Source organism: Chanodichthys erythropterus, chromosome 23, assembly GCF_024489055.1.
Source record: "Chanodichthys erythropterus isolate Z2021 chromosome 23, ASM2448905v1, whole genome shotgun sequence".
NCBI lineage: Eukaryota > Metazoa > Chordata > Actinopteri > Cypriniformes > Xenocyprididae > Chanodichthys > Chanodichthys erythropterus.
The window spans coordinates 28,431,590-28,455,901 of NC_090243.1; the positions used below are offsets into that span (position 1 = coordinate 28,431,590).

Sequence of the window (24,312 nt, forward strand, 5' to 3'; positions counted from 1 at the left end):
GACATACAGTGAGTCTTAAACTCCATTGTTTCCTCCTCCTTATATAAATCTCATTTGTTTAAAAGACCTCCAAAGAACAGGCAAATCTCAACATAACACTGACTGTTATGTAACAGTCGGGGTGTACGCCCTCAATATTTGCATATGCCAGGCCATGATCCCAACATTATGAAAGGCATTAGACAAGGGCAGCCAGTAACGTCTTGAGCAGCACAGCTGAATCATCAGACTAGGTAAGCAAGCAAGAACAATAGCGAAAAATGGCAGATGGAGCAATAATAACTGACATGATCCATGATATCATGATATTTTTAGTGATATTTGGGAATTGTCTTTCTAAATGTTTCATTAGCATGTTGCTAATGTACTGTTAAATGTGGTTAAAGTTACCATTGTTTCTTACTGTATTCACGGAGACAAGAGCCGTCGCTATTTTCATTATTAAACACTTGCAGTCTGTATAATGCATAAACACAACTTCATTCTTTATAAATCTCTCCACAGCCTCATTCATTCAGAATCAAATGTAAACAATATAACAGTATACAATACTCACATAATCCGACGAATGCATGCCGCATGCATGACGGACACTTTGTAAAGATCCATTTGAGGGTTATATTAGCTGTGTAAACTTTGTTTATGCACTGTTCAAGGCTAGCGCGAGCTCCGTGGGCGTGGAGCAAGAGAATTAAAGGGCCAGTAGCCCTGAATCGGCTCATTTATAATGATGCCACAAAATAGGCAGTTAAAAAAATTAATTAAAAAAAAAAATCTATGGGGGATTTTGAGCTGAAACTTCACAGACACATTCAGGGGACACCTTAGACTTATATTACATCTTTTTAAAACAAAGTTCTAGGGCACATTCAATGCCTCTGATGAACTGAAGAATGTATATTGGGGCCTTTAGATTTGCCCACTTAGATGACCTGAAGTGATCTTTTTTGCTCAAGCTTGTGTCATTTGAAATGGGACACACAATGGGTCATGTGATGTACATCACAAACTTTGGGAAATCTACCAACAAGTTGTTCTTTGGACGTAGGCCATTGAAGAAACTTGTAAATAGGGCCTTGTTTTTTGCAGTTCAGTAAGAAACATGTATACAACTCCCGGAAATTGTGCGAAGCTAATCAGATTGGATTTCGTAAGAGCTCCATTTTGTGTGCAACAGTCCGTTGGCACTCCAAGTGGAAGCCCTTGCCATCTTAACATTTGCATCAGGTTTGTTTATTACAGAATTGGTAGAGAGCCTTGAATATAAAACAATGATTTGTGTTTCAGAAAGGAAAAAAAAAGAATGTCAGAGGACCGGTGGATAGTCTGTGCGTTTGATGCGGAGGGAGCAAATGGGTGAAGGAATAGGAAAAATGATGAAAGTGGGAGGATCTGGGAGGAGAGGGAGGGAGCGCGACACAGCGGGGGACGAATAGGCCAGACGATGGAGAGAGATGGAGAGAATGAGAGATGTGATAGGCATCTCAGGGAGCCATCAAAAACTCCACTGTGGAGAAAAGAAGGGGAGGAAGAGAACTGACAACAGCGGCAAGGGAGCAAACGTGTTTTGACAGACACCCTGCACTTGATGAAATCTTACCTTGCCACTTCGGTGAGACACACACTCATGAACACACTCCAAGGCCTGACAAACACCCTGCTGCTGAATTATTCATGTCAGAAAACGCAATTATCCGGCACACTAATGTGGCCAGCGGTGGTGTGAGAGCATTGAAACAACACAACACACACACAAGCAATTCCATTGTGTAAACTAAAAGCCCACCGCGTTCTTCTGCCGGTTGTCTGTTCGGCACTGGCCGCAATTTATCCTTCCTTTTGATCTCCCAGTGTGCACTGCTGCGAGCGCTCAGAAGTTATGTGTGTTTGCCACCGCTGCTAAGCCACAGTGATAAGCAGATGTTGTACAGTATATCAGCTATTTCCCCTCCGCAAAAGAAATCACTCATTGTGAAGTCTTCAACCATACCAGACAGAAGGAAACAAAGGAACCGAAATTAAGAGGAATTACTCAAAAGATTTGGCTGAGGATGAGGCTGTGTTGATTGACATTAGCATATTGAGCCAAGTAACAAGGTTTCTTGACTGGGGATGGACACAAGTACCCTAGTACTTGGAAGTGGTATAAACTTCAAAACATTTAATTTTTGGTGGTGTTTTGTAGTCCAAATTGAAATGCTAGACTGTAGGGATGTGTCATGGATGATGAATAGGCTAGCAGTCCAAAAAAATAAAGTAGTCATTAATTTTATCCCCTAAAAAAACAAAAAAAAAAAAACAAAAAAAAAACTTCCTTGCTTCATTTGGTATACGCGGTGCCATTAACATGCAAATAAGGCCCCACCTCCACTCACTCACACCAGCTCAGAGATCCACTCGGTCAACTTTTACTCAAGTTACTGTAGTAAACGCTGCACAGTGGTATCGCTCTTTACAATGACGGACACATAGCGGTAATTGATATGATTAGTCTTTTGCTTGACTATTTTATCAAACAGCTAATAATGTGTTGCTAATGTTACACAAACCATGTTCCAGTTTGCCATCTCAGTCTGCCATCTAAAAATCAGTATCCTTTTGAACATCATAGAATGTCAGAAAGACATATAGTTCATCATAACATCATAATATACATAATTCATCTGCTATATTGCTAAATGTACATGACTTTTCATATCAACAGAAACATATACCGGGATAACCTGGCTTTAATTGAGACTCCCCTGCTTCACTTAATAGAAATGATATGCTAAAGCCCGCCCGCTCTAGGTATTTTGTGACGTCAGAAACACCAGCAATTTCAAACTGCGTTTTTGATACTGTCTTTGGTTCACTGGACTTTTAAGGAAAAAATACTCCGCAATGGTGTTGACTTTGCACATGGATTGTCTGAAAGTATATTAAAAGCACCACATAGACATACATTATAAACAACATTAAAAACTTGGATTTTTTTTTTTTTTTTTTTTTTTTACCACAGGGGGTCTTTACCTAATTGATTAGTGAGGTGTTTCTAGGTTTTTCTTTAAAAAAAAATAAATAAATAAAATAAGCTACAACACATTTAAATGAATGTTTTTGGCCTTACATCACAACTCACACTGTTTTTCAGCATTCCACCACCACCACCATTGTGTTGCATCAATGACAAAATAGTCCAACGTTTTATGTGCCTGGAGACCCCTGTGTTCAGTTTGATTTCCGTTGGCTACTGTTAAGCTGTTTTTGAATACAAGAATGCGCCCCACTAAGAAATACAATCGACTGGGTTTCCTTAAAGGGCCTTATTTTGCTTTTTTACACATTCATCTTTCTTTAGTGTATAATGTTGCTGTTTGAGCATGAAAAGGTCGGCAAAGTTCCAAAGCACAAAGTCCCTTATTCTCTATATCAGTTTCTGAACTCCTTGAAATGCCTCCATTGTAGTCTTGCATTTTCTTTCGGGAACAAACACGTCACAATATTCCTCATTTAAATAATTCCCGCCCAAGTCATATGCAAAATAAAGGGGCGGGGCCTGTTAGATAGAATGTGGCTAATGGGATTGAATGGAACAGAACACATAGCTCTTTTTTCTTTTTTTTGTATACACTTGAACCATCCAAAACATACCTATAATCTTGACTACAGGATGCCTTCAATGAGCCCGTTTCAGTTATTTCATGGAAAATTTGACAGATCCAAAGGAAAACAGTTTAGTTTTGTGTTGGTTTGCTTGAAAAACTTGATCTCAAAGATTTGTACTCTTGAAACTATTTCATATGCATTATTTTCTGACCCAACTTCCCGGAAAATAACCCCATGAATGACGATGAGCTTTTTGTATTCATGTTCCAATAATACACCCATCTGTAGTCAATTGCAGCTCTCTCCAAGTTGGAGTTGATGCTCACGACTGTTGCCTTGTTCAATAACCACAACTCGTCAATGCTGTTGGCTGCGGCAATCCAATCCAAAATCTCCCAGAACGGTTCAGATGACAGGGTGTACGGGAACGTTGTTTCAGCTCGGCACAGAATAGTAATTAAACACTACATTAAATTCCTCTTCATGACCAGTTCAGACTTTTCACGGATCCATTAGAGGCTGAATCTGCCAAGCTAAGAGAATCTTAATTGCGCAATTAATTTGAACGCTGATGTCTACTGACAGTTGGATTTATGGCATCTATTGAGGCCAGATCCAGACAAATGTGTGACAGGTTCTATTTTAATACCGCTGATGAGTTGGCTTGATATCCCGCAAGTGACGCCCATTTTGCCAGTCATCTGAAAATCTGCTGTTTTTCAGAGCTTGTTTCAGATAGATTATTGAAAGTTATTGTTATTGAGTTATTGTTTCTCATTTCCTGTTTGTTCCAATTTCTCTCACTTCACTGAAGAACTTTTCTATTTTTAAATGTGGTTTGGAATGATCTGTTAAATTGTTAGAAAATGACAACAACAGTGCAACTTTTGTTTTTCTCAAATGGTTGCAATTATTCACAGCAGATAGTATCTTCATTTCTCAGAATCATTTTGTACACTCACACTTACACACTTGTCTTTTCTAGTGCCAACAGAAAGGTCAGGTCTCGACATTTATTTCCCCATGCAGCCATATTTGTTTTGAATCTGTTCAATGGATGTGGGAAACATTAGTAACTCACAGGGTGAAGAAATCAAGTCAGCATGTTACCTGGACACTAGAGAGCAGTTGTTAAATTAGAGATTGCTGGATGTTTTGATGGGAATTGTTGAGGGAGCTCTTTTATAAGCTCTGGGAAGTTGGAAATATGTTTGTTCCTGCTCAACAAGTGCCTCTGATTGCCCAAGAGCTGCAGCAATCATCCACACGTAGCCTTAAAACACAGACAGCATGAGTGTGTTCACAATGGCCTACTACCTACTGTTTTTTTTAAAGGAAGTATGCAGTAGAGTTGTCGAAAGTACCGACTTCGGTACCTAGTCGGTACTGAAATTTAAAAAATGTGACGCTTTGAGCACTGTTGAGAGGATTTGTTAACACCTCTGATTGGCCATTGTGTTGACGCGCCCATCGGATACGTCTGTGATTGGCTTCAATGATCAACGATGTAAAAATTGTGTAAATAGTCATCAGTGAAGCTCTTCACCAAGCACTTACACAGATACACACAGGAGACCAGTCCGATGATAGACGCCTGCTTTCAAACGCTCCCGCTTTCAAACACTTCCATGCGCTTTCAAACGCTGATGTGCGTTGATCATTGTAGCCAATCACAGACATATCTGATGAGCGTGTCAAGACAATGCCCAATCAGAGATGTTTATGAATCTGCTCAACAGCTCCCAAAGTGTCACGTTTTTTTTTTAAATTTTAGTACAGATAGGTACCGAAGTCTGTACTTTTGACAACTCTAGTATGTAGTATGCATGTCATGCACATCTTCTGTATGATATATCTAAGTGAAATGCACATTTTGTTTTGTATGTTTTCAGAATCAGCATGAAGTGTAATGGTTCGCTCACACAGAACATATTTCTATGTCTGTCTACGCTATTTTAAAGGGGTCCTTGATTATGATTTCCCTTTTTTTTTTTACTTTAGTTAGTGTGTAATGTTACTGTTTGAGCATAAAGAACATCTGCAAAGTTACGACGCTCAAAGTTCAATGCAAAGGGAGATTTGTTATTTTAAGGACGTCAACAAACGGCTCGTAGGGACTACAACCAGCTTCTTCCCGGGTTGGTGATATCATAAACCCCAAAATTTACATAAACCCTGCCCCTGGGATATGCAAAAAAGGGGGTGAGGCCATGTTGGGCTGCTTTAAAGAAGAGGAAGAGTTGTTCTAGTAGAGTGTTGTTGACATGCCGTCAGTTTACACCGGACTGCTCGATTTGTACAAAAGATGAACATGACGGCACATGCTAGTTGATGAGTTGAATCAACTCCACAGCAACTACATAAATTGATCCACTAACCATTCAGAAACGTCCAGTTTCATTCTAAAAGTTGTAACTTCTTCCTGAGTCTCTCCATCGACTCCGGTTTGAACAATGTAAGGATGAACACCGTTACTGACAATCCTCATTTTGGCTGCGTGAGATTCTCCAGCTTTGTTGTTGCTGAGCAACCGAAGCACAAGCTGTTAAAGCTCTGCCCTCTTCTGGAAAAGTCAAATGCATGCAAGGAAGACATGACAGTCACAATTCTGTATGCAAATAGGTCTAAGAAGACCAATTGAAATTTAGTGTGCAAATATTATGATGTCATCATTGTCTACATTTTGAATGCTGAATAGATTTTTAGAATCTTAGATTTCTTGTCTAAAATTTACAAAAAAGTTTCTTAAAGTGCATTGAATTGTAACGTATTTATTCTAATTTAATATTAGAAATGCATTATTTAAATTGTATTATGGCTGGCCAGTGCAGACCAAATTTAATTATTATTAAAATAATAAATGTAATTATTTTTATACATAAACTGCTATGTATAAAATGTATGTACTATGTATGTATCTAGCAAAAACACCCACTTAGAGTTAGAGCATTTTCATACTATTAAATAAAGTATGTAGTATACAGCAGAGAACAGTATGCATTAAGCAGTACAGTAGTGTTTCCATCCTAATAACGCACAAGTTTTACGAACTTAAATGAAAGATTTTGCAGGATATGTTATATCCACAGTTCTGTCGAGGTTTGTAATAATTGACAGAGCTGTGATTGGGGGTGGATTGTTTCAGAGATGGATGTGTTGATTGCAGACTGGTGTTTTCTGCCCCGATTGCTGATGAGCCACCCCAGATACAGAAATGATGCTCTAATGTGAGTTTTGCCGTTAAAACGCTCTAAGCTACCTGTGTCCAGATCTGTTGAGTTACCATCCCAATTGACTGTTTCCACAGCAACAACCAGTAGAGGAAGTGAGCTTTGGCAGGAGGGCACCAGGTTGATTAAGATAATTAGCCCCTTTCTTATTTAATGGGTGTGTCTCTGCGGTTTTGTCCCAAATTACAGCCCCTTTGTTTCATCTGTCATAACCCTGACAGCATCCCCCCCAGTCAGATCCTTAGAGAATTAAGACAACGACCAAACTTTCAGTTGAAGCCACAGTCTGACGGCCATGTCTCTTTATCCAGGGCTGCATGTTCTGTCTCTAAAAGTGGCTCTGATATAATTATCTGTCTGTCAAAGTTATGTTATGCCTTTAAGCCTTCATCTTAGTCACAATGAGGTAATTCACCATCTGCTTACAAGGTGTAAAAGCAAGACCTGCGGTCCTGTCGCTATCCTTCCTGGCAGCTGTTAGCCAGAGTGTTTCATCTGAGATGTCGTGACGGCAAAATGGGTTCTGTACCCTGGGAACGGAGCCGCTTCCGAGCCAAGATAGCTATCAGGATCTATTTGTAACTTGGCAGTCTTTCGGGGAGTTTTTTAACAGTGACTGAATTATCATGTTCACTTGGACCTTGGCTTTCTCACACCTGCTAAGAAAAAAATTATTACTGTAAGATCACTGACTGTTATTATTCATTGAGAAAAAAGAAAATGAAAAGTCTTGAAGTCTTTGAAAGTTCTGAACAAGGTCTATATGGTATCTGAACTTATTCAGAATGATTTAGGTAATCCGATAACATTTTGGAAGAAAAGTGACACATTATATGTTCACAATTACATATGCAAACCATTTGCTTCTTTAAACTGTTATGTAGACCTGCACAATAATTATATCAGCATGTAACTCTGGGCCTACTCTGCATGTTATTGCAAATTAGAATAATTATTAATTATAATCTGCAAGTGGTGTAGCTCCCATGTTGGGAACTAAAAACATAAGTAACATAACATAAATAATAATTAGAAGAAGTACAAATATATATTAAATAAATAATTAAAAGTGCAGTAAGTGATTTCTGAAAAACACTGTTGACATTTGAATTCAACACCCCTCCCTTCGTTGCTCCGGCCCCAAAATATCAAACACACTATGCGACACAGGTAACCATTAACGGCCTGCACATTACACTGTGTCCTAACCAGATGCGATTCAATAACATTCCAGCTATAAGCAATTTGTCTGTCCACACCAGATGCAACGCGGCTATGAGACGTGATAAAGTCAATCAAAAATCACAGCCAATCAGAATAGCTTGTGGGTGGGCGCTCTCTGCAAGTTCACGGCACTTACATAATCAAAGAATATTACACCATTTCAACGTTATTAAAATACATACTGAATAACTGAAACAACCTTTGTCTGAATACACTTGTCTGTCCACAATGAGTTCTTTATTTTGAAGATCTGAGCTGAATTATCCATTGTTGCTTCCAGTACGTCTATAAAACACACACAAAATGATATTCAAACTCACATTAGACACTTTTAACATTTAAATAAATCATATAAACAGTACTGATATTATCATTATCATACTTAAAAAAAAGTTCTGCATGGAGATAAAAAAACAAATGTGTTTGCTCAACAACAACAAAAATAACGCAACAGGGTTTGCATTGAGTTAGATCAACTTAAAAATTTGTAGCATAAACACATTTTTTTAAGTTGATTACTCAAAAAATTAAGTCACTCCAACTACCAGAGTTGTAGTTGCCTTGGACCCAATTAATTTCATCTATTTTGGTTCAAATCAACATCATAGCACATGCTAACATAACTTATTTAACATGTATATTTGATGAAGAAGTAAGATATTACTTGTCACTGGCATTACTTAAGGTCAATGTAGTGTTTACTACTAGTCAAGTCCACCTTTGTCGAGTCCAAGACAAGTCCAAGTCCAGGACTAGTCGAGACCGAGTCAAGACCAAGTCCAAAGAAGTTCGAGTCCAATTCAAGACCGAGTCCAAATGAAACAGTCAAGACAGAGACAGGGAAAAAAATATCCTCTTCAAGACCACTTATATATTGATAATTTATATGATGTGAGAGACAGCATATGTTATATTCGAAGATAATCATTTAGCATTACTATTTGTAATGATCAAAAAGCATGTGGAGAGTAGCAACACTAAGATCAAATTTGGCCTTTTTATTTACTTCAGTTATATCAATTTCACTAAAGTCACATAAAGCTGAAGTGCAACTTCACCTTTTCAGTCTTTTTTTTTATTATTATAGTGTAACAATCACATTTTGGGCTACCAATGAAAAATGTAAAAAAAAAAAAAGTAACAAGCAACCCCCCCAAAAAAATGTTCCCATTATTGAACGTATTACTCGTCCTAAAGATTCCATAGCAGGCCTACAAAGCAACTAAAATAATAAACCATTGGGGTTTTTGCAATGAAGATGACCTGAGATAAATAAACTAATATGTGTGCATGTTAGCTGCCTGGTTGTTTTTAAATTCTCTACATCTGTGGTTCCCAAACATTTTACAGTCGCATACCCCGAGGCATTTAATTCTTCTGCATACCCCCCCTCTCTTCCACTTAGACTGCTGCAGTCACACCTTTTCCAAACAACAGCACAAATAAATGCAATACAGCAGCGAGCTATGAAACTAATATTTCGGGTTAAGTAGGTTTTTATTCAGAAATACAACAGAAATTAATCAAATGTAAAATAACACATCCAGACACTGGCAGCAAAACGGTTCGGAATTGGAAAGAAGTGAGACTGACCTGCTGGACTCGGTTGAGACCAACTAGAACTTTTGGCGAGACCAGTGACCAGGTCCGAGTGCAAATACCAACAAGTCCAAGACAAGTCATAGAGAACAGAAAAACGTCTCGAGTCCGAGTCCAATAGAACTACAAATCCACTGCCTAATTTCTGAATTCTAATTTGCCCTATTTTTTATTTTTTTTTAAAAGCCAATTAAAGCAGAAATTTGAGTTTAAATTACAAGCAATATTAAGTTGATATAATGATCAACATTATTATGTCAACAGAACTCTACAAAATATGTTTGCAACTTAAAAGGTTTAATTAAAACAATAAATAATGTATTTACGTTGTGGTAACAGATCCTATAAGTTACGTTTTAGAGTGTATAATAAATGAACCGAAATTCAAGCATGTTTCAAAGTTTGAAACTACAATCAGAATCCAAAGCTGATTCGTATGTCTTGAAGACATCTGCGTAAACGCTGTTTTTGACACAGCAGGTCAGAAAACCTCCAAAGCGGCAAATCTGATATCCATTAACCGCTCATCCCAATCTCTTCTTCACCGAGAGCCTTTTTTTTTTTTTTTTTTTTTTTTTTAGGATAGTCAAGCTTTGAGAACCACTCTCTCTTTTTAAGCACTACGCCTGGCATCCCTACTGTGAAAATTACCTCACCCATCTCCATTAGCCAGACTGGCACGCTTAAGTTCAATTGCTTGTTCGAACCCCTTCTACTCCCCTGAAATCATTCCCTTGTTTTTTTTTTTTCCTTTTCTCTCTCTTTTCCCCACTGTTTGCCGTACCCTTCACGAGCGCTTTTGTGGGCTGCATTTAAAATGTGCCAGTTTGCGCGGCTGCACCATGGTGCAAATTGGGGAGCCAAGCACTCCCATAATTAAACCTAATATTGCAAAGTGCATTGGAAGACAATAGCATTCTGCTAGCATTTTTGTTTCACAAAACAGTTTTGAGCTGCCACCTGTTTTTGTTTAGTGCTTTTTTTTTTTCTCTCAGCTGTGACAGCAATTAGCCTAGCTGCTCATATGGAGCGGGCGCTGTTATACCGCTGTACAGACCTGATAAACAAGCTAGTTTAGAGCAGTTTTGGGACATGCAGAGCTTGTTGAGAACATGTGGTATAGTCAAGCACAGTTAGGTCTCACCTACAATGTTGTCCTTGTAGCTGAAATGTGTTTATATGCACAACAAAATGCTGGTAATGATCAAAAATAGGCGCATAACGTCTGCTGTAGGTGTATTGTCAGCTTAAGTATAATCTAAGTGGTGTTATATTTTTCAGTTTCTTCATTTGACTTTGTATTGGGAATTAGGTTCCTTGTGAAAATATGTGTAGATGAGATGTTTGACTTCACTTCTCCGGGTATTCGTGTCACCTTCACTTTAGGTGCTGGCGATTCTTTCGTTCCTGGCTTCCTCTCTAAGCTTTGAATGTCTCATCTAATCTCTTTCTTTCTCTCTTTTTCGGGTCTTCAGGTCTAATTGTACCTGAAAGTCTTGAATGTGCATTAGTCGGAGGTGTTTAATATGCAGGCTTTATCAGAAGGTGGTTGGCCAAAGAAACAGTGGTGAGGAATTTCATGTTACTATACTTATCATGCACAGGCCTTCTTTGCAATTACATACTTGACTGATTTCTTTTAGCCTCTTAAATTCATTTCCAATGACCTTTATTTCGTTGCCCCGTTTGTGCGAGAAAGTTTAAGCCTTGCTAATTGTTTCAAACCTTCGCAGCAGTTTGAAGCCAGAGAGCAAAATTTATATTCTGATTTGTTTCTTTTCATTCTTTTCATTCATTCCTTCCTTTCCTCCATTATTTTGTTCATTCTGTTAGTTTCTTTGTTCATTTTTTTTATATATGAAATGGGAGGAAAAATTAATTTTAAATTGTGTTTTGCATTTCCCTGAGAAATATTGCTTTCCTTCCGAGAAAACGCAAAAGCATTGACATATATTTTGTTTTTGCTTTTGTTACTTAGTTTTTTTTTATTTTGTTACTTTGTTTGTTTGTTTTTTGGTTGTCCTTTCGTTTGCTTTTCACTCAATTGTTTGTTCTTTTTGTAATTGTTTACTTTGAATGTGTTTGTTTTTTGTTTTGGGTTTGTATGTTTGTTTGTTCAGTAATCTTTTCATTATTGTGTTAGTTGTTTTGAAAGTGTTTATTTATTGTTTTTTTTTCTTTCATTAGATCTTATGTTTGTTCATTTGTCACTTTCATTCTTTCATTCATATTTTTTTTGTTGTTTGTTAAATAATTATTTTGTTTGGTTGTCCTCATTTTTTGTTTTGTTTTTCTGTCTTCGTTTAATTGTTTGTTCATTCTTTTTGTTGTTTACTTTGTGTTTGGTCTTTTGTTTTTGGCTTGTAAGTTTGTTTGTTTGTTCGTTCAATTATATATTCTTCTGTTAGTTGTTTTGAAAATGATTATTTCTTGTTTTTTTCTTTCATTAGATCTTATGTTTGTTCATTTGTCGCTTTCATTCGTTTATTCATATTTTTTGTTTGTTAACTAGTTTTTTTGTTTGTTTTTTGTTGTTGTTTGGTCGTCCTCTCATTTGATTTTATTTTTCTGTCTTCATGTTTGTTTGTTCTTTTTGTTAGTTGTTTATTTTGTGTTTGGCCTTTTGTTTTTGGTTTATTTGTTCAATAATCTGTTCTTTCTTCTGTTAGTTGTTTTGAAAGTGTTTATTTCTTGATTTTGTATTAGATATTAGGTTTGTTCATTTGTCACTTTCATTAATTTTTTCATATTTTTTTGTTTGTTTGTTTATTTATTTTTTTGTCGTCCTCTCGTTTGTTTTTTTTCTGTCTTCACTCAATTTTTTGTTCATTCTTTTTGTAAGTTGTTTACTTTTAATGTGTTTAGTCTTTTGTTCTTGGTTTGTATGTTTGTTTGTTCATTCAGAAATGTGTTCTTCTGTTAGTTGTTTTGAAAGTGTTTTTTTCTTGTTTATTACTTCATTAGAGGTTATATAGGTTAGTTTTTCTGTTTATTTGTTACATTGTTTTTGTTTTGTTTTTTTACTTTGGTTTTTTGTTTGGTCTTCCTCATTTGTTTTCTAGTTTTTTCTTTCTTTTTTTTTTCTTTCATTAGATCTTTTGTTTGTTCTTTGTTTCTTGTGTAGTGATTTTTACTTTCGCCCATCGAAGGACGCAAAGTAAAATAGGGATTGGTACTCACGTCACCGCTGACATTGTGATTTTTGGTTCAAACGTCTCTTAAGGTGTGGTTATGATTACATCGGATGACCACATCCCCCTTTTTCCTAGTTCAGGGCACCAATCAAGGTCTTTTACCTTGGCAGTATGAGAACCCTCTCAACAGGGGCTTTCATTAATTTAGAATTAATGTAAAGTGGTCAGCTGATCTATTTGAAAGATTAGTGAGACTGCCAATATGTCGAGCCTCTTCTGTATTATCAGCGCAAGGAAGACACAAGTGTAATAAAAATACATGTTAATAACAAAAAGATAAATAAGAATAACTAGCACAACTACTAAATGAATACCATGAATGATAAAAGAATAAAGTGCATAAGATACATAGAATACAAGTGATTAAGTTGGGTGTGGCTATGGAAGAGTTACGCTATCTTATGGAAAGATAAACTGTTTCTCTGAAAATAATAAGATTGAAAACCTTATTATGCAACAAACAAATAAAAGAGAGATTATTTGTTATTAACTAACATCAGCTATATTACATCTAATGGGAATTAGGAAATTATATACTGATAATACACAACAATGTTTATATATGTGGATATTTACGTTCCACATGGTTGAGTCCGATTACGGTGCCATCTTACACTGGTTGTGCTGGGGGACGATGCAGTGGGGAGAGGAGCCAGAATCTGTTTCAACAGTCTTGAACGCGAAGCTCTGTGGGATGCTGATCTCCTGGAGCACCAAAGGGTCCTAAAATCTGGAACACGCAGATGAGGCCCTGGCGTAGGTGCAGAAGGTCCTTCACAATCTGGAACCCGCAGACGAAGGTACCTTGGAGTGAAGGTTTGCTCTCCTGAGCTTAACCTTGTTGCAGATGTCGTTACTATCTCGCTGGACGGAAACTCTGAACGTAGTGCTTGCTAATGTCTCTCTCACAGGCTGGAGGCTCAGAACGTGGTCATCTCTGCTGCTGCCTCACAAGCTGTAGACTCAGATCATGGGATCTGTTGTTGTCTCTTCTGGATGGACCAGAGGCTCAGAATGGTATATCTTCTAATGTCTCACTCCGTACAGAGTTAAGACCCAGAACAGTGTATCTGTTGTGTCTCAGCTTCGCAAGCCGGGACTCAGAACAAGGAGTGTCTGTTGTACCTTTATCCCTTTCCGATGAGGAGGAGATTGCATTTTGGCGCTTGTCCTTTCGAGTGCTGTGATTGGTTGCTGGCATCAGAGGGGACACACACAGTTGTGACCCACTCTTCTCTCCCCTGTGGAACTCATTTGCAGAAAGCACAAAGTTGGAAGTCTTTAAAGTTTACCAATGCATTTCTCACTTTCCAAACCACCACCAGAATACCTTTGGCATTATTCTAAAAAAATAGAGACTAAACATGATGGAAAAAGATTGAACTGTCATTCAATTGTGCATTACCAGCTGAATTTGCGTCATATGTTGCACTACAAATAGCTGTCACTGAGAATACTTATTTCTGTGAATAAGTATGAAATGGATGTGTAGTTTGCATCAGTTCTAAGGTTTCCACACATAGTTAGGGGCCAAGCACCGAAGGTGCTTAGGCACCTATTGTTATTGTTGGCGTTCCGTACGCTTATTATTATTCTTCTTCCGTTTCTTCTTCCGCTCTTGAAGTCTATGGCAGCCCATAGATCCGCTTGCGGGAAAGTTGTGAAATTTGGCACACAGTTAGAGGACAGTCTGCACTATGCCCATAGCAAATTTGGAGTCTCTAACTCAATCCCTCTAGCGCCACCAGCTGTCCAAAGTTGCACTTATGTTTATGTTAATAACTTTTGAACCATAAGGGCTAGAAACAAAATTCTTTTTTCCTCTGATTCCTTGGGTCAAGACGATTCGACTGCACCCTATGACGTCATTTTCCGTCATAAAAATATGGCCGCCATCTTGAATTTTCCAAAAAAGCTACTTTTTCGAACTCGTCCTAGACGGTTTGTCCGATTTGCACGAAAATTGAACCAGATCATCTTCAGGCAGTGCTGACAAAAAGTTATGGAATTCAAGTCGATTGCTCAAAGCGTTTTCAATAAACACACGAACGAATGGTACGTAGCGCTTGCAAAAACAGTCGTAAGGCTGTATCTTCGCAACGCTTTATCGTATTCAGACCAAACTTGGTACATGTCATCACAAGCATGACCTGAGGCTACATGCTGCGTTTCGGCGCAGCGCCACCTACTGGTCCGGAGATATGAAAAATGGCTATTTTTGCTTATAACTTCTGAACAGTTTGTCCAAAAATCATAAAATTGGTCTCGTTAGATTCAGGGCGACATGCTGAGTCGACTGATATCCAATTTTACCATATCGGCCATTTTGACTGTCGGCCATTTTGAATTTTGTGCTAAAATGCTGTATTTTAAGAACGCATTAGCCTATCATTATGAAACTTGGTATGGGTCATCAGGACAATGCCCTGAAAGAGCCTGAGAAGTTTCGGCACAGCGCCACCTTGTGGTCAAAAGTTATAACAAAATTTACAAAAATGCTAATAACTTTTGACTGTATTCACCAATTGTAATGAAACTGGTCTCAGTAGATTCCTTGGGTCATGCTGAGAACATAGATATCAAATTTGCCATAGTCAGCTAAACTTCCTGTCCGCCATATTGTTTTTTTTTTTAAAAACCTACTTTTTCGAACTCCTCCTAGACCGTTGCTTCGATTTTTACCAAAATTGAACCGTGTCATCTTCAGACCATGCCGACAAAAAGTTATGGATTTCAAGTCGATACGTCAAACCGTTTTCGTATACCGGAGCAACGAATTTAAGGCATGATGCAAAACAAACTCTTGAACCTGTATCTCCGCAATGCTTTATCGTATTTAGACCAAACTTGGTACATCTCATCAAAATCATGACATGAGCTATCATGCAGTGTTTCATCGCAGTGCCACCTACTGGTGCGGAGATAAGAAAAATGGCTATTTTTGCTTATAACTTCAGATGGGTTTGTCCAAAAATCATAACTTTGGTCTCGTTGGATTCAGGGAGTCATGCCGAGTCAAATGATATCTAAGTTTCCCATTTCAAACATTTTGGCCGTCGTCCATTTTGAATTTTGTGCTAAAGTGCTGTATTTTATGAACGCATTCAAGTATCGTTACGAAACTCGGTATGGGTCATCAGAACAATGCCCTGAAGGAGCCTGAGAAGTTTCGGACCAGTGCCACCTTGTGGTCAAAAGTTATCAAATTTACAAAAATGTTAATAACGTTTGTATATATTTACCGATTGAAATGAAACTGTTCTCAGTAGATTCCTTGGGTCATGCCGAGAACATAGATATCAAATTTGCTATAGTTGGCTGAACTTCCTGTCCACCATATTGTTTTTCTTTAAAAACATACTTTTTCGAACTCCTCCTGGACCGTTGCTCCGATTTTCACCAAAATCGAACCGTATCATTTTCAGACCATGCAGAAAAAAAGTTATGGATTTCGTGTCGATATGACAAACCGTTTTCTTACACCGGAGCAGCAAAGCTGAGGCATGATGCCAAAAGGACTATTCAGGCTTTATCTCTGCAATGCCTTGACATATTGACACCAAACTTTACGATTGTCATTGTCACCTCACTCTGACCATACCACATTAATTTGGTCACAGCGCCACCTATTGTTCGAAAGTGATGAAACAGTAAATCCTCATTTTTTTATCATTTATCAGCTCTTTTGCCTAAAATTATCTTAATAGGTCTTTAATTGCTCACTGTTGCAGTTGGTCTGATGCTCACAGCCATGTTGGCTGACTTCTTGTGCCGTTTTTGTGCTTGGCCCCGTAATTGCTGCTTGCAGCTATATTTATGAATGGATTTGGATGGATCTTTGTGATCTCTCTTTGTTTCACCCATTGCTGCTAAGGTCCTGAGGAATTTTTATGGCGGTCTGTGGCCAGCCTAAGTAAGTACTCTCTAGATGGGTGAAGGGCAGAAACTGCCTGTAGACCAATGAGAAGTCCTGTCCTTGTCAGGCTTGGTACAAGAGGTTTTCTTATTGTCCTCTAATGCCTCGTTTCCACTGAGCGGTACGGTTCGGTTCGGTACAGTTCGGTACGGTTCGGAGCGGTACACCTTGATCAGGCTTGCGTTTCCACCGCAAACAGTACCCTTACTTGATAGGCGTGGTGTACCCGGAAAATAGTGATCGACGTCATTCTCGCGCGAAGAAGAAAACGATATAGTAAACAACAGTGGAGGACATACTACAGCAGATCTTGTTTTTTCTTCTCGGCTTGAGGCTGTGTCACAAAAAGAAGACAAGCTTTGCATTCGGCGTTTTAGAATACCAGACGTTTCAGACGTCCATGCCGCAGCACCTACCAGCAAGCGGAGGAGAAAACCCGCATACTTTAAAAACTATTTTACTCTGTCATGAAAGTTTTAAAAGTTTTTCAGGCGAGAATGTAGTTGTTTAAATCCCAAATCTGTGGTTAATTTATAAATATAGCGCCTATTTGAAAAGTTGTGAGATCCATGCGATTACCGGGCGCTCGGTGCTCATATACCCAGCCGAGAGCAGCTGTACCTCGGATAGTCCCTCTGACATTCGCCGCTGGCTCTGATGTCTCTGTAATGGTTAAAAACAAGATATCATTCATCTTGTGTATAACGGGCAATCTTTGGTCTCATGAATTTATGATTTGTTCCCGGGCAAATTGTTTCGGCTGAGGGGAAAGTGAAGTTTTATAACTTTAACGTTATATATTTATTTAACTTTACCGTTGTAGTGCGCTGTACGTTTGACTGAATTGTTTGCTTGTCCTTATTTCTTATTGTATAGCTTCTCATAGTTATTTTTGATAATTAAAACTGATAATTAAATAATTAAAACTAATTGATAATTAAAACTTTAACAAAAAGAGAAGCTTGTTTTGTCTTATTTCATGTAATTTTATTATAGGCTACATACAGTGAAGATAATCAGAGTACATATGCACATATTGCCTGAACCACACATTAATAGGTTTCATATTTTTTTAGGGTTGTGTTTTGTATTTTGTTTTGTTATATAGCCTACATGAAGTGAAGATAATTAATGCACGCGTTGTCTGAACCACATGTGTGTGTGGCGCCTCTTGTGTTGTCATTCCCCTTGTAACACGCGCAAGTGACGATTCTCTGTCAACCAATCAACGTTCTGCAGTGTGTAGCTCCACCCTTTTGGTACGGTACTGTTGTGCTTGGTACCCCAACGAAAGGGTCCCAAAAAAGTGGTACGGTACGGTTCGGAATTAGGGTACCATTCACAACTTTTGACAATGGAAACGGAAAAAAATGCGTACCGTACCGTACCGTACCGCTCAGTGGAAACGAGGCATAAGAGAGGTCTGGATGTTGTCCTTACATCTTTATCTGATGGCGTTGGACAGTTTGTTTGTGTTAGTCCACCAATCAAAATGTAGCAAACCTTTGTCCACTGACAGAGAGGGGCCCGGCCATAAACTGGGCCCTGGAATGTGCTGTTCACTACACTTGCTTCCTTTCATTTGTTCATAATTTTTAGTTTTTAGTTTGTTTTTCCTTTGTTTCTCTCTTTTGTCTCTGCTTGTCTACTTTCTTTCTTTCTTTCTTTCTTTCTTTCTTTCTTTCTTTCTTTCTTTCTTTCTTTCTTTCTTTCTTTCTTTCTTTCTTTCTTTCTTTCTTTCTTTCTTTCTTTCTTTCTTTCTTTCCACGCGCTCTCTCTCTCTCTCTCTCTCTCTCTCTCTCTCTCTCTCTCTCTCTCTCTCACTGCAGTCTGTCTCTCATCAGTCCCAATGGAGTGAGAGTGAATGGTAGACGTCTGCTCTTCTCTTTCTCTCTCTCTGTTTGTACTGTGTTCAGACGCTGTGTTATCTCTCATGGGCTCTTCTCTTCATTGTCTGTGCACTGACAGTATAATTCAAGCTCACTCTGAAAACAAAAGCATGTAATGAATGCACACCATCCAGTCTGCTTATGAATGAATTAATTACTCCCGAACACAATAGGCCAGGTCGAGCTGGATGCGCCTCTTATAATGTGAGGCATTTCCCTCTGTCATTGTGTGAAAGAAATGTACAGTGTTGTGAAGGCTTGTGAAAATGAACCAGCTGTTTGTAACACAATTGCAGACCTTAAAGCAAACTGTTGCATGTTTTAAATCTTTATAGTGACTTTGAGGCCAGACACTGGCAGCCTGTAGCACTTCCTTACAGGTACTTCTTTCAAAATGACTTAAGATTTCAAAGGCTGTTTAAAGCACTGTATTGCTGGTTTAGCCTTTGCTCAAGACCTCAAGTCACTCCAGCAGGATTATAACTGTTATAATCAATACTGCTCGCTTTAATCAAAGACTATAGAATAACACAAGACGTGTCACTCGTATTGTTTTGAATGGGAGAAAGTGTAATGCGCAATATGGCGGAGTAGGTCCCGTCTTCTAAATAAGAGCCAATTGCGACTGGTAAAGTCATCGCGTCACTTCAACGGCCGTTAGAATCACCGGTTTCTATAGAAACAGTCAGACGCACGCCTCGGAAGAGACGCGCATTTAGGTCTGCGCATGCGCATTAGCTTCATCCAGCCTGAAAAATACAGTTTTTTTGTCATGATTCGAGCATTTAGAATCTAAATTTATGAGCCGGTTGTTGTTAGATTTCATTAGTGATTTCAAATATGAAATTTAATCGTAAGGTTGGCGAACAGTTTTGGAGAATTTGATGTTTCCCCATTCAAAGAGATTGCATGATGCAAAGGATGCCCGAGAGGCGTTTCAAAGATGGCTGCCGAGTGAAATGACTTGTCTTAAAGGGACTTTGCTTTAATGCACACAGTACTATAACTTCTGCACAAACAAACCTCTAAAGGTGCGGCCATTTTTAATGTTGTTCATCAAATGTTAACGGTCAAAATTGAGTCATTTGAATAAGAATCTGCATGATTTGGGAGTTGAGCGCATGCATATTTCACAACTGGCTCAAGTTGGTCATGCAGACTCGCCGTGTTGAGCAACAGAAAGCCGTTTGGTTTGACAAAGATTTGAATTTGAAAAATCACCAAAATATCCCTAATTTGAATGCACCTTAAGTATCAAGGTAATTATAATTGTTATGTTTGGCCCACACATTTATGCTATGCTTTTTATGATTTCCAGTCATGCAAACTGTTGAGGAAAGGTGTGCTATTACTTTTCACAAACAGGTTAATTTGTTCATTCATTCATTCATTTAGACATTTGTTCTTTCATTGAGGATTTTTTTCACTTATTTCTTTTGTTTGTTCTTTATTACTTTATTACTTTGATAGATATTTAATTGCTAAGTGTTTTGTTCATTCTTTCTCACAGACATTTGTTTATTTGTTCACTTGTTTTGTTTTGCTTTGTTTTGTTTTATTATCCATTCCAAATTGTGTTATACTCCTGCTTTGCTATAGCAAGTTTTGGACAGACAAGCAGCTTTCACATTTCTTAGGAAAATGTTAAAATGTGTTTTAAAATTGTCTGAATTTACGAAATAATTAGTTTAGTTGCATTTGGTATTTAGTTTATGACAAGGCTCATATATAACATAATTAGTCACATTCCCTGTCAGTTTGACTTTGATTGATCAATTGACTGATTGATATAATCTTGGAACTTTCTCTCTTCCTTTTGATTTATCACCACAAACACTTACATTAGAGTACACTGTAAAACCCGAATAAGTTGGCAAAACTCAAAAAAAATAAAATAAAATAAAATAAATAAATAAATAAATAAATAAATAAATAAATAAATAAATAAATAAATAAATAAATAAATAAAAATTGAGCCAATCAGTTGCCTCAATTTTTTTAGGTTAAGAAATTCAATGTTTAAGTAAGCAGAATTGGCAGATTTTTATTTTGCACTCATACATGTTAAATGTTCTTAACTAGAAATGTGTGAGTACACTAATTCATTCAACTTAAAATTTTCATGTAACCTCAATTTAAATATTTTTATTAGTGTAAACTTAGCTAGCAATAACTTGCTGATTTGTTAACACGTTAACATGTTCACCTCTCAAACCAAGCCGCATGTACCACTTGTCACCATGATGGTAATTCTCCAAAAACCCACATCAACAGAAACTCTTCTAAATTAGCATAACAAAACATTAATAACTTCTAAATCTCACACTTAACATTGCACAGAAAAAAACAAAAAACAACAAAAAAAAAAAACCTTTATATGACACTTATTTTTTGCATTTACTCTCCCTTTTGTGTGCCATGGGCAAATCATGCTGGGAAATAGAAATCAGAGCCCAGTTTCAGTTAAACTTAAGTTAGTCTAAATTAAAAGAAATGAACAACTCAAAATGATGGAACAGTTCCATTTACTTGAAATATGAACTCAAAAGAAAAAATAAAGTTCTAAATACTCATAACACTTAATTTAACTGAACTTGTTTTAGTTGAATTTGTTTAATTTAACTTTGTCCTACTCAAACCAAGTATTTTGAGCGTTAGGATTTACAGTGATTTACAGAGAGAATGGCACCAAAATCTCTATAAATATAAGCTCATCTAAACAACTTGCTCAAACAATTAAGGCAGTAATTGATGAGTCTCTGTGTCTTTACTGACAACTCTGGAAACTCCTTCAAGTGCTTGAAATGTTTCTCGGTTGCCATGGAGCAGCTGACAAAAACGGTGTTATCTGTCAAAGGCGAGAAGTGGCCTAAAACTCACAAAGATGCTTCTCCATTCAAAAACTGGCATGTTTCTATCCATAATGCATATCAGTGCTAGAGTGAGCCGGTGAGAGGCACTTCGTTGTGTCAGTCTAAAAGACTGATGTCCTTTTTGAGTACTTGTTGACGGCGTGATAGGAAATAAATGAGTGGATGAAAATCACACGCGTGAAATCCGCGTTAGCGACCGCATATGACGGCACTGCATGTGTTCTTCCTGCAGCCTTCACCTGGTTGTTGGTTCTTAACCTGAGAGCTGCTATTGTCTGCTGAGAGCCACCTGGGTTGCCATGGCAACTGCTCGTGCACGGGATGATGGGGTGTGTGTGTGAAGTGTATTATGAAAGGAAGGAGAGATAGGGGCCTCACCTGAATGCTTGGCTGAATCTCTATAACTCGTCTCCAGCCTCTTTGCTCCCGGCAGCTGGACTAAAGCCAAGCACCTGGCATTCTTCAACTGTGTGTGTGTGTGTGTGTGTGTGTGTGTGTCTGCTGAATCTTTCTTAAAACACATTACTTTTGCTTTTAATGTATAAAAGTGCTACTGAGAGTGGATATTTCCCCAATGATTCACTCTTTTAAAGACTTCCCTGAAGAAAATGCTGGTTTGGACTATGGTAGCTGGACTGTTGCTGGTCCAAAGCGGTGTATAAGCTGTGACCAAGATGAGCTAGGTTGAGACTAGGTCCACTTGATCATAGACAAGTCAGAAGCGATTACAGTGTCCAAATTCTGCCTTCACACATTATACGCACACTATTTGCTTCATATAGCTGGTTTTAATTGGATTTTCCAACAATGTAAATATGAAATATTTTGTTCACTGATATGGAAGTGTATTTACCCCAAGGTGCTTTATATCATAGGTTTGATTCTGCACTGTGGTTTGATTTTCCCTGTGAACAAAAGGATATCGCCCACTCAATGGGTGCCAAGGAAATTCTCCATAGAAACCATTGTAAACATCCTGTTTAATGAGTCATGTGATCCTGCTGTGTTAATCTCTCTCAAAGCACTCTATAATTAATCTGGAAGGCAATATTGTGTTTGCTTATTGTATTATATTTATTGTGTTAATCTTTAGTGGAATTTTATTAATGTATCAGCTTTGATTTTGTAGTGTAAAAAGTGTGTAATTTCTACACCACTTGCGTTGCCAAATGGAACTGCAAAAATAATCATTGTTTTTTAACAGTTATCCTTCAATCGTGAACACTTTTCCCAACTGCCATTGGTCGAACAGACCGATAGCTCCGCCCCAAACTCATACTGTTGTGCAATGTTGGGCTGATCGGGATGCTCAAAGAACCAGCAATATTTTGAAAACACCACAGAGACAGATGCTTCATCTGACTGTACTATATACATACTATATAATATGCAAAAAAAAAGTATTACGTGAGCCGAGCAGTAATTCATAATATTCATAGTATTCATAAAACACAGACCTACTACTTCCTATGATGGACACATTACTATCCCATCTGGCCACAGGAGAGGATTTGTGAATGACAGTGAAGCGACATAGCTGACGCATAAGTCACATGACAAGTGACAACATGGTGGATTGTAGCACATTATTCATACTACACACATTCATACTATACAGAATATACTTTTTTTTTAACCGTCGCAAAGCTTCAAACCCAATGTAGTACCTGCTAATCAGTATGCGATTTTGGATGCAGCGACAGTGTTCAAATATGTTGGTGGAATTAACCTATGAGTTGTATACTTATAGTTGCATATTAAACTTGGAAAAGGTATTTTAATACTGAAAAATATATATACACTCTGCATTTTTACCTCACCAATATTTTTTTGTCTTTCCTTTATCTCTTTAGAAAGAAGAACAAGATGATTTAATACTGACACCGGATGGAACAAGAGAGTTTTTGACCTTTGAAATTCCTCTCAATGACTCGGGCTCAGCAGGGTTAGGGGTCAGCGTCAAGGGCAACAGATCTAAAGAGAGCCACGCTGACCTGGGAATATTCGTTAAGTCTATAATCACTGGAGGAGCCGCCTGCAAGGTGAGCAATGGCTGTGTGGCATGTCCTGATTTCTGAGTTATTTTATTGATCCTGGAACAACATTACTATTTTAACCATATCCCTACCCCTACCCATATCTTCTCCCTAAAATCAGAGGGAAATGATAGGTGAATAACACTGATGTAGAAGCACCTAACCCTGGCTGTAAGCCTAAACTTTACATAAACTGTAATCTTGTCCCTTAAATCTGATTGGTTTGATTGAAATGTTGTTGATCCAGGAACATGTTTCTCTTGGTGAAATCAGGTTCTGCCGGTTGATTGGCTACAGAAAGTACCACTCATACGTTTTTGTTGTTGTTGTTGTTTTTTCATATTCAATCTTTACTCAAAGAAATATGTTATTGTGTGTGCAATCACAGGATGGGCGGCTGAGGGTAAATGACCAGCTGATAGCAGTTAATGGAGAGTCTCTACTGGAAAAAACGAATCAGGAAGCGATGGAGACCCTTCGCAAGTCCATGTCCATCGAGGGAAACAAGAGAGGCATGATTCAGCTGATAGTAGCCCGACGGATCGCAGGGAGAGGAGAGGTCAGTTTTCCACTGTCTTGTGATGTTAACATGCCCTTGTGAAACAGAAGTGTGCTTAATTGTATCGGATGTGCAATTTTAGAGTACTTCAAATCGTAAAAGTGTTTTAGTAGTTGTGTTTTAATAATCTTTTGTCATGCTCTAAAAAAGTACACTTATTTTGATGACTGCATGCATTTAATATAAACGTAAACTCTAATACTA

General features: G+C 37.9%; 1 protein-coding gene across 6 annotated transcripts in view; it reads left to right on the plus strand.

Moving 5' to 3' along the window:
• The window catches only part of pard3aa (par-3 family cell polarity regulator alpha, a), a 560,621-nt gene that overhangs the window by 285,462 nt on the left and 250,847 nt on the right, over positions 1–24,312 (plus strand). For 5 of the 6 annotated variants that reach the window (XM_067377327.1, XM_067377329.1, XM_067377330.1 and 2 more), the window contains 2 exons: positions 23,367–23,555; positions 23,938–24,108. The exons of the other annotated variant lie outside the window; for it this stretch is intronic. In XM_067377327.1, the coding sequence (XP_067233428.1) occupies positions 23,367–23,555; positions 23,938–24,108 (360 nt within the window). The remainder of the gene's footprint in view (positions 1–23,366; positions 23,556–23,937; positions 24,109–24,312) is intronic. 6 annotated transcript variants of the gene reach the window in all.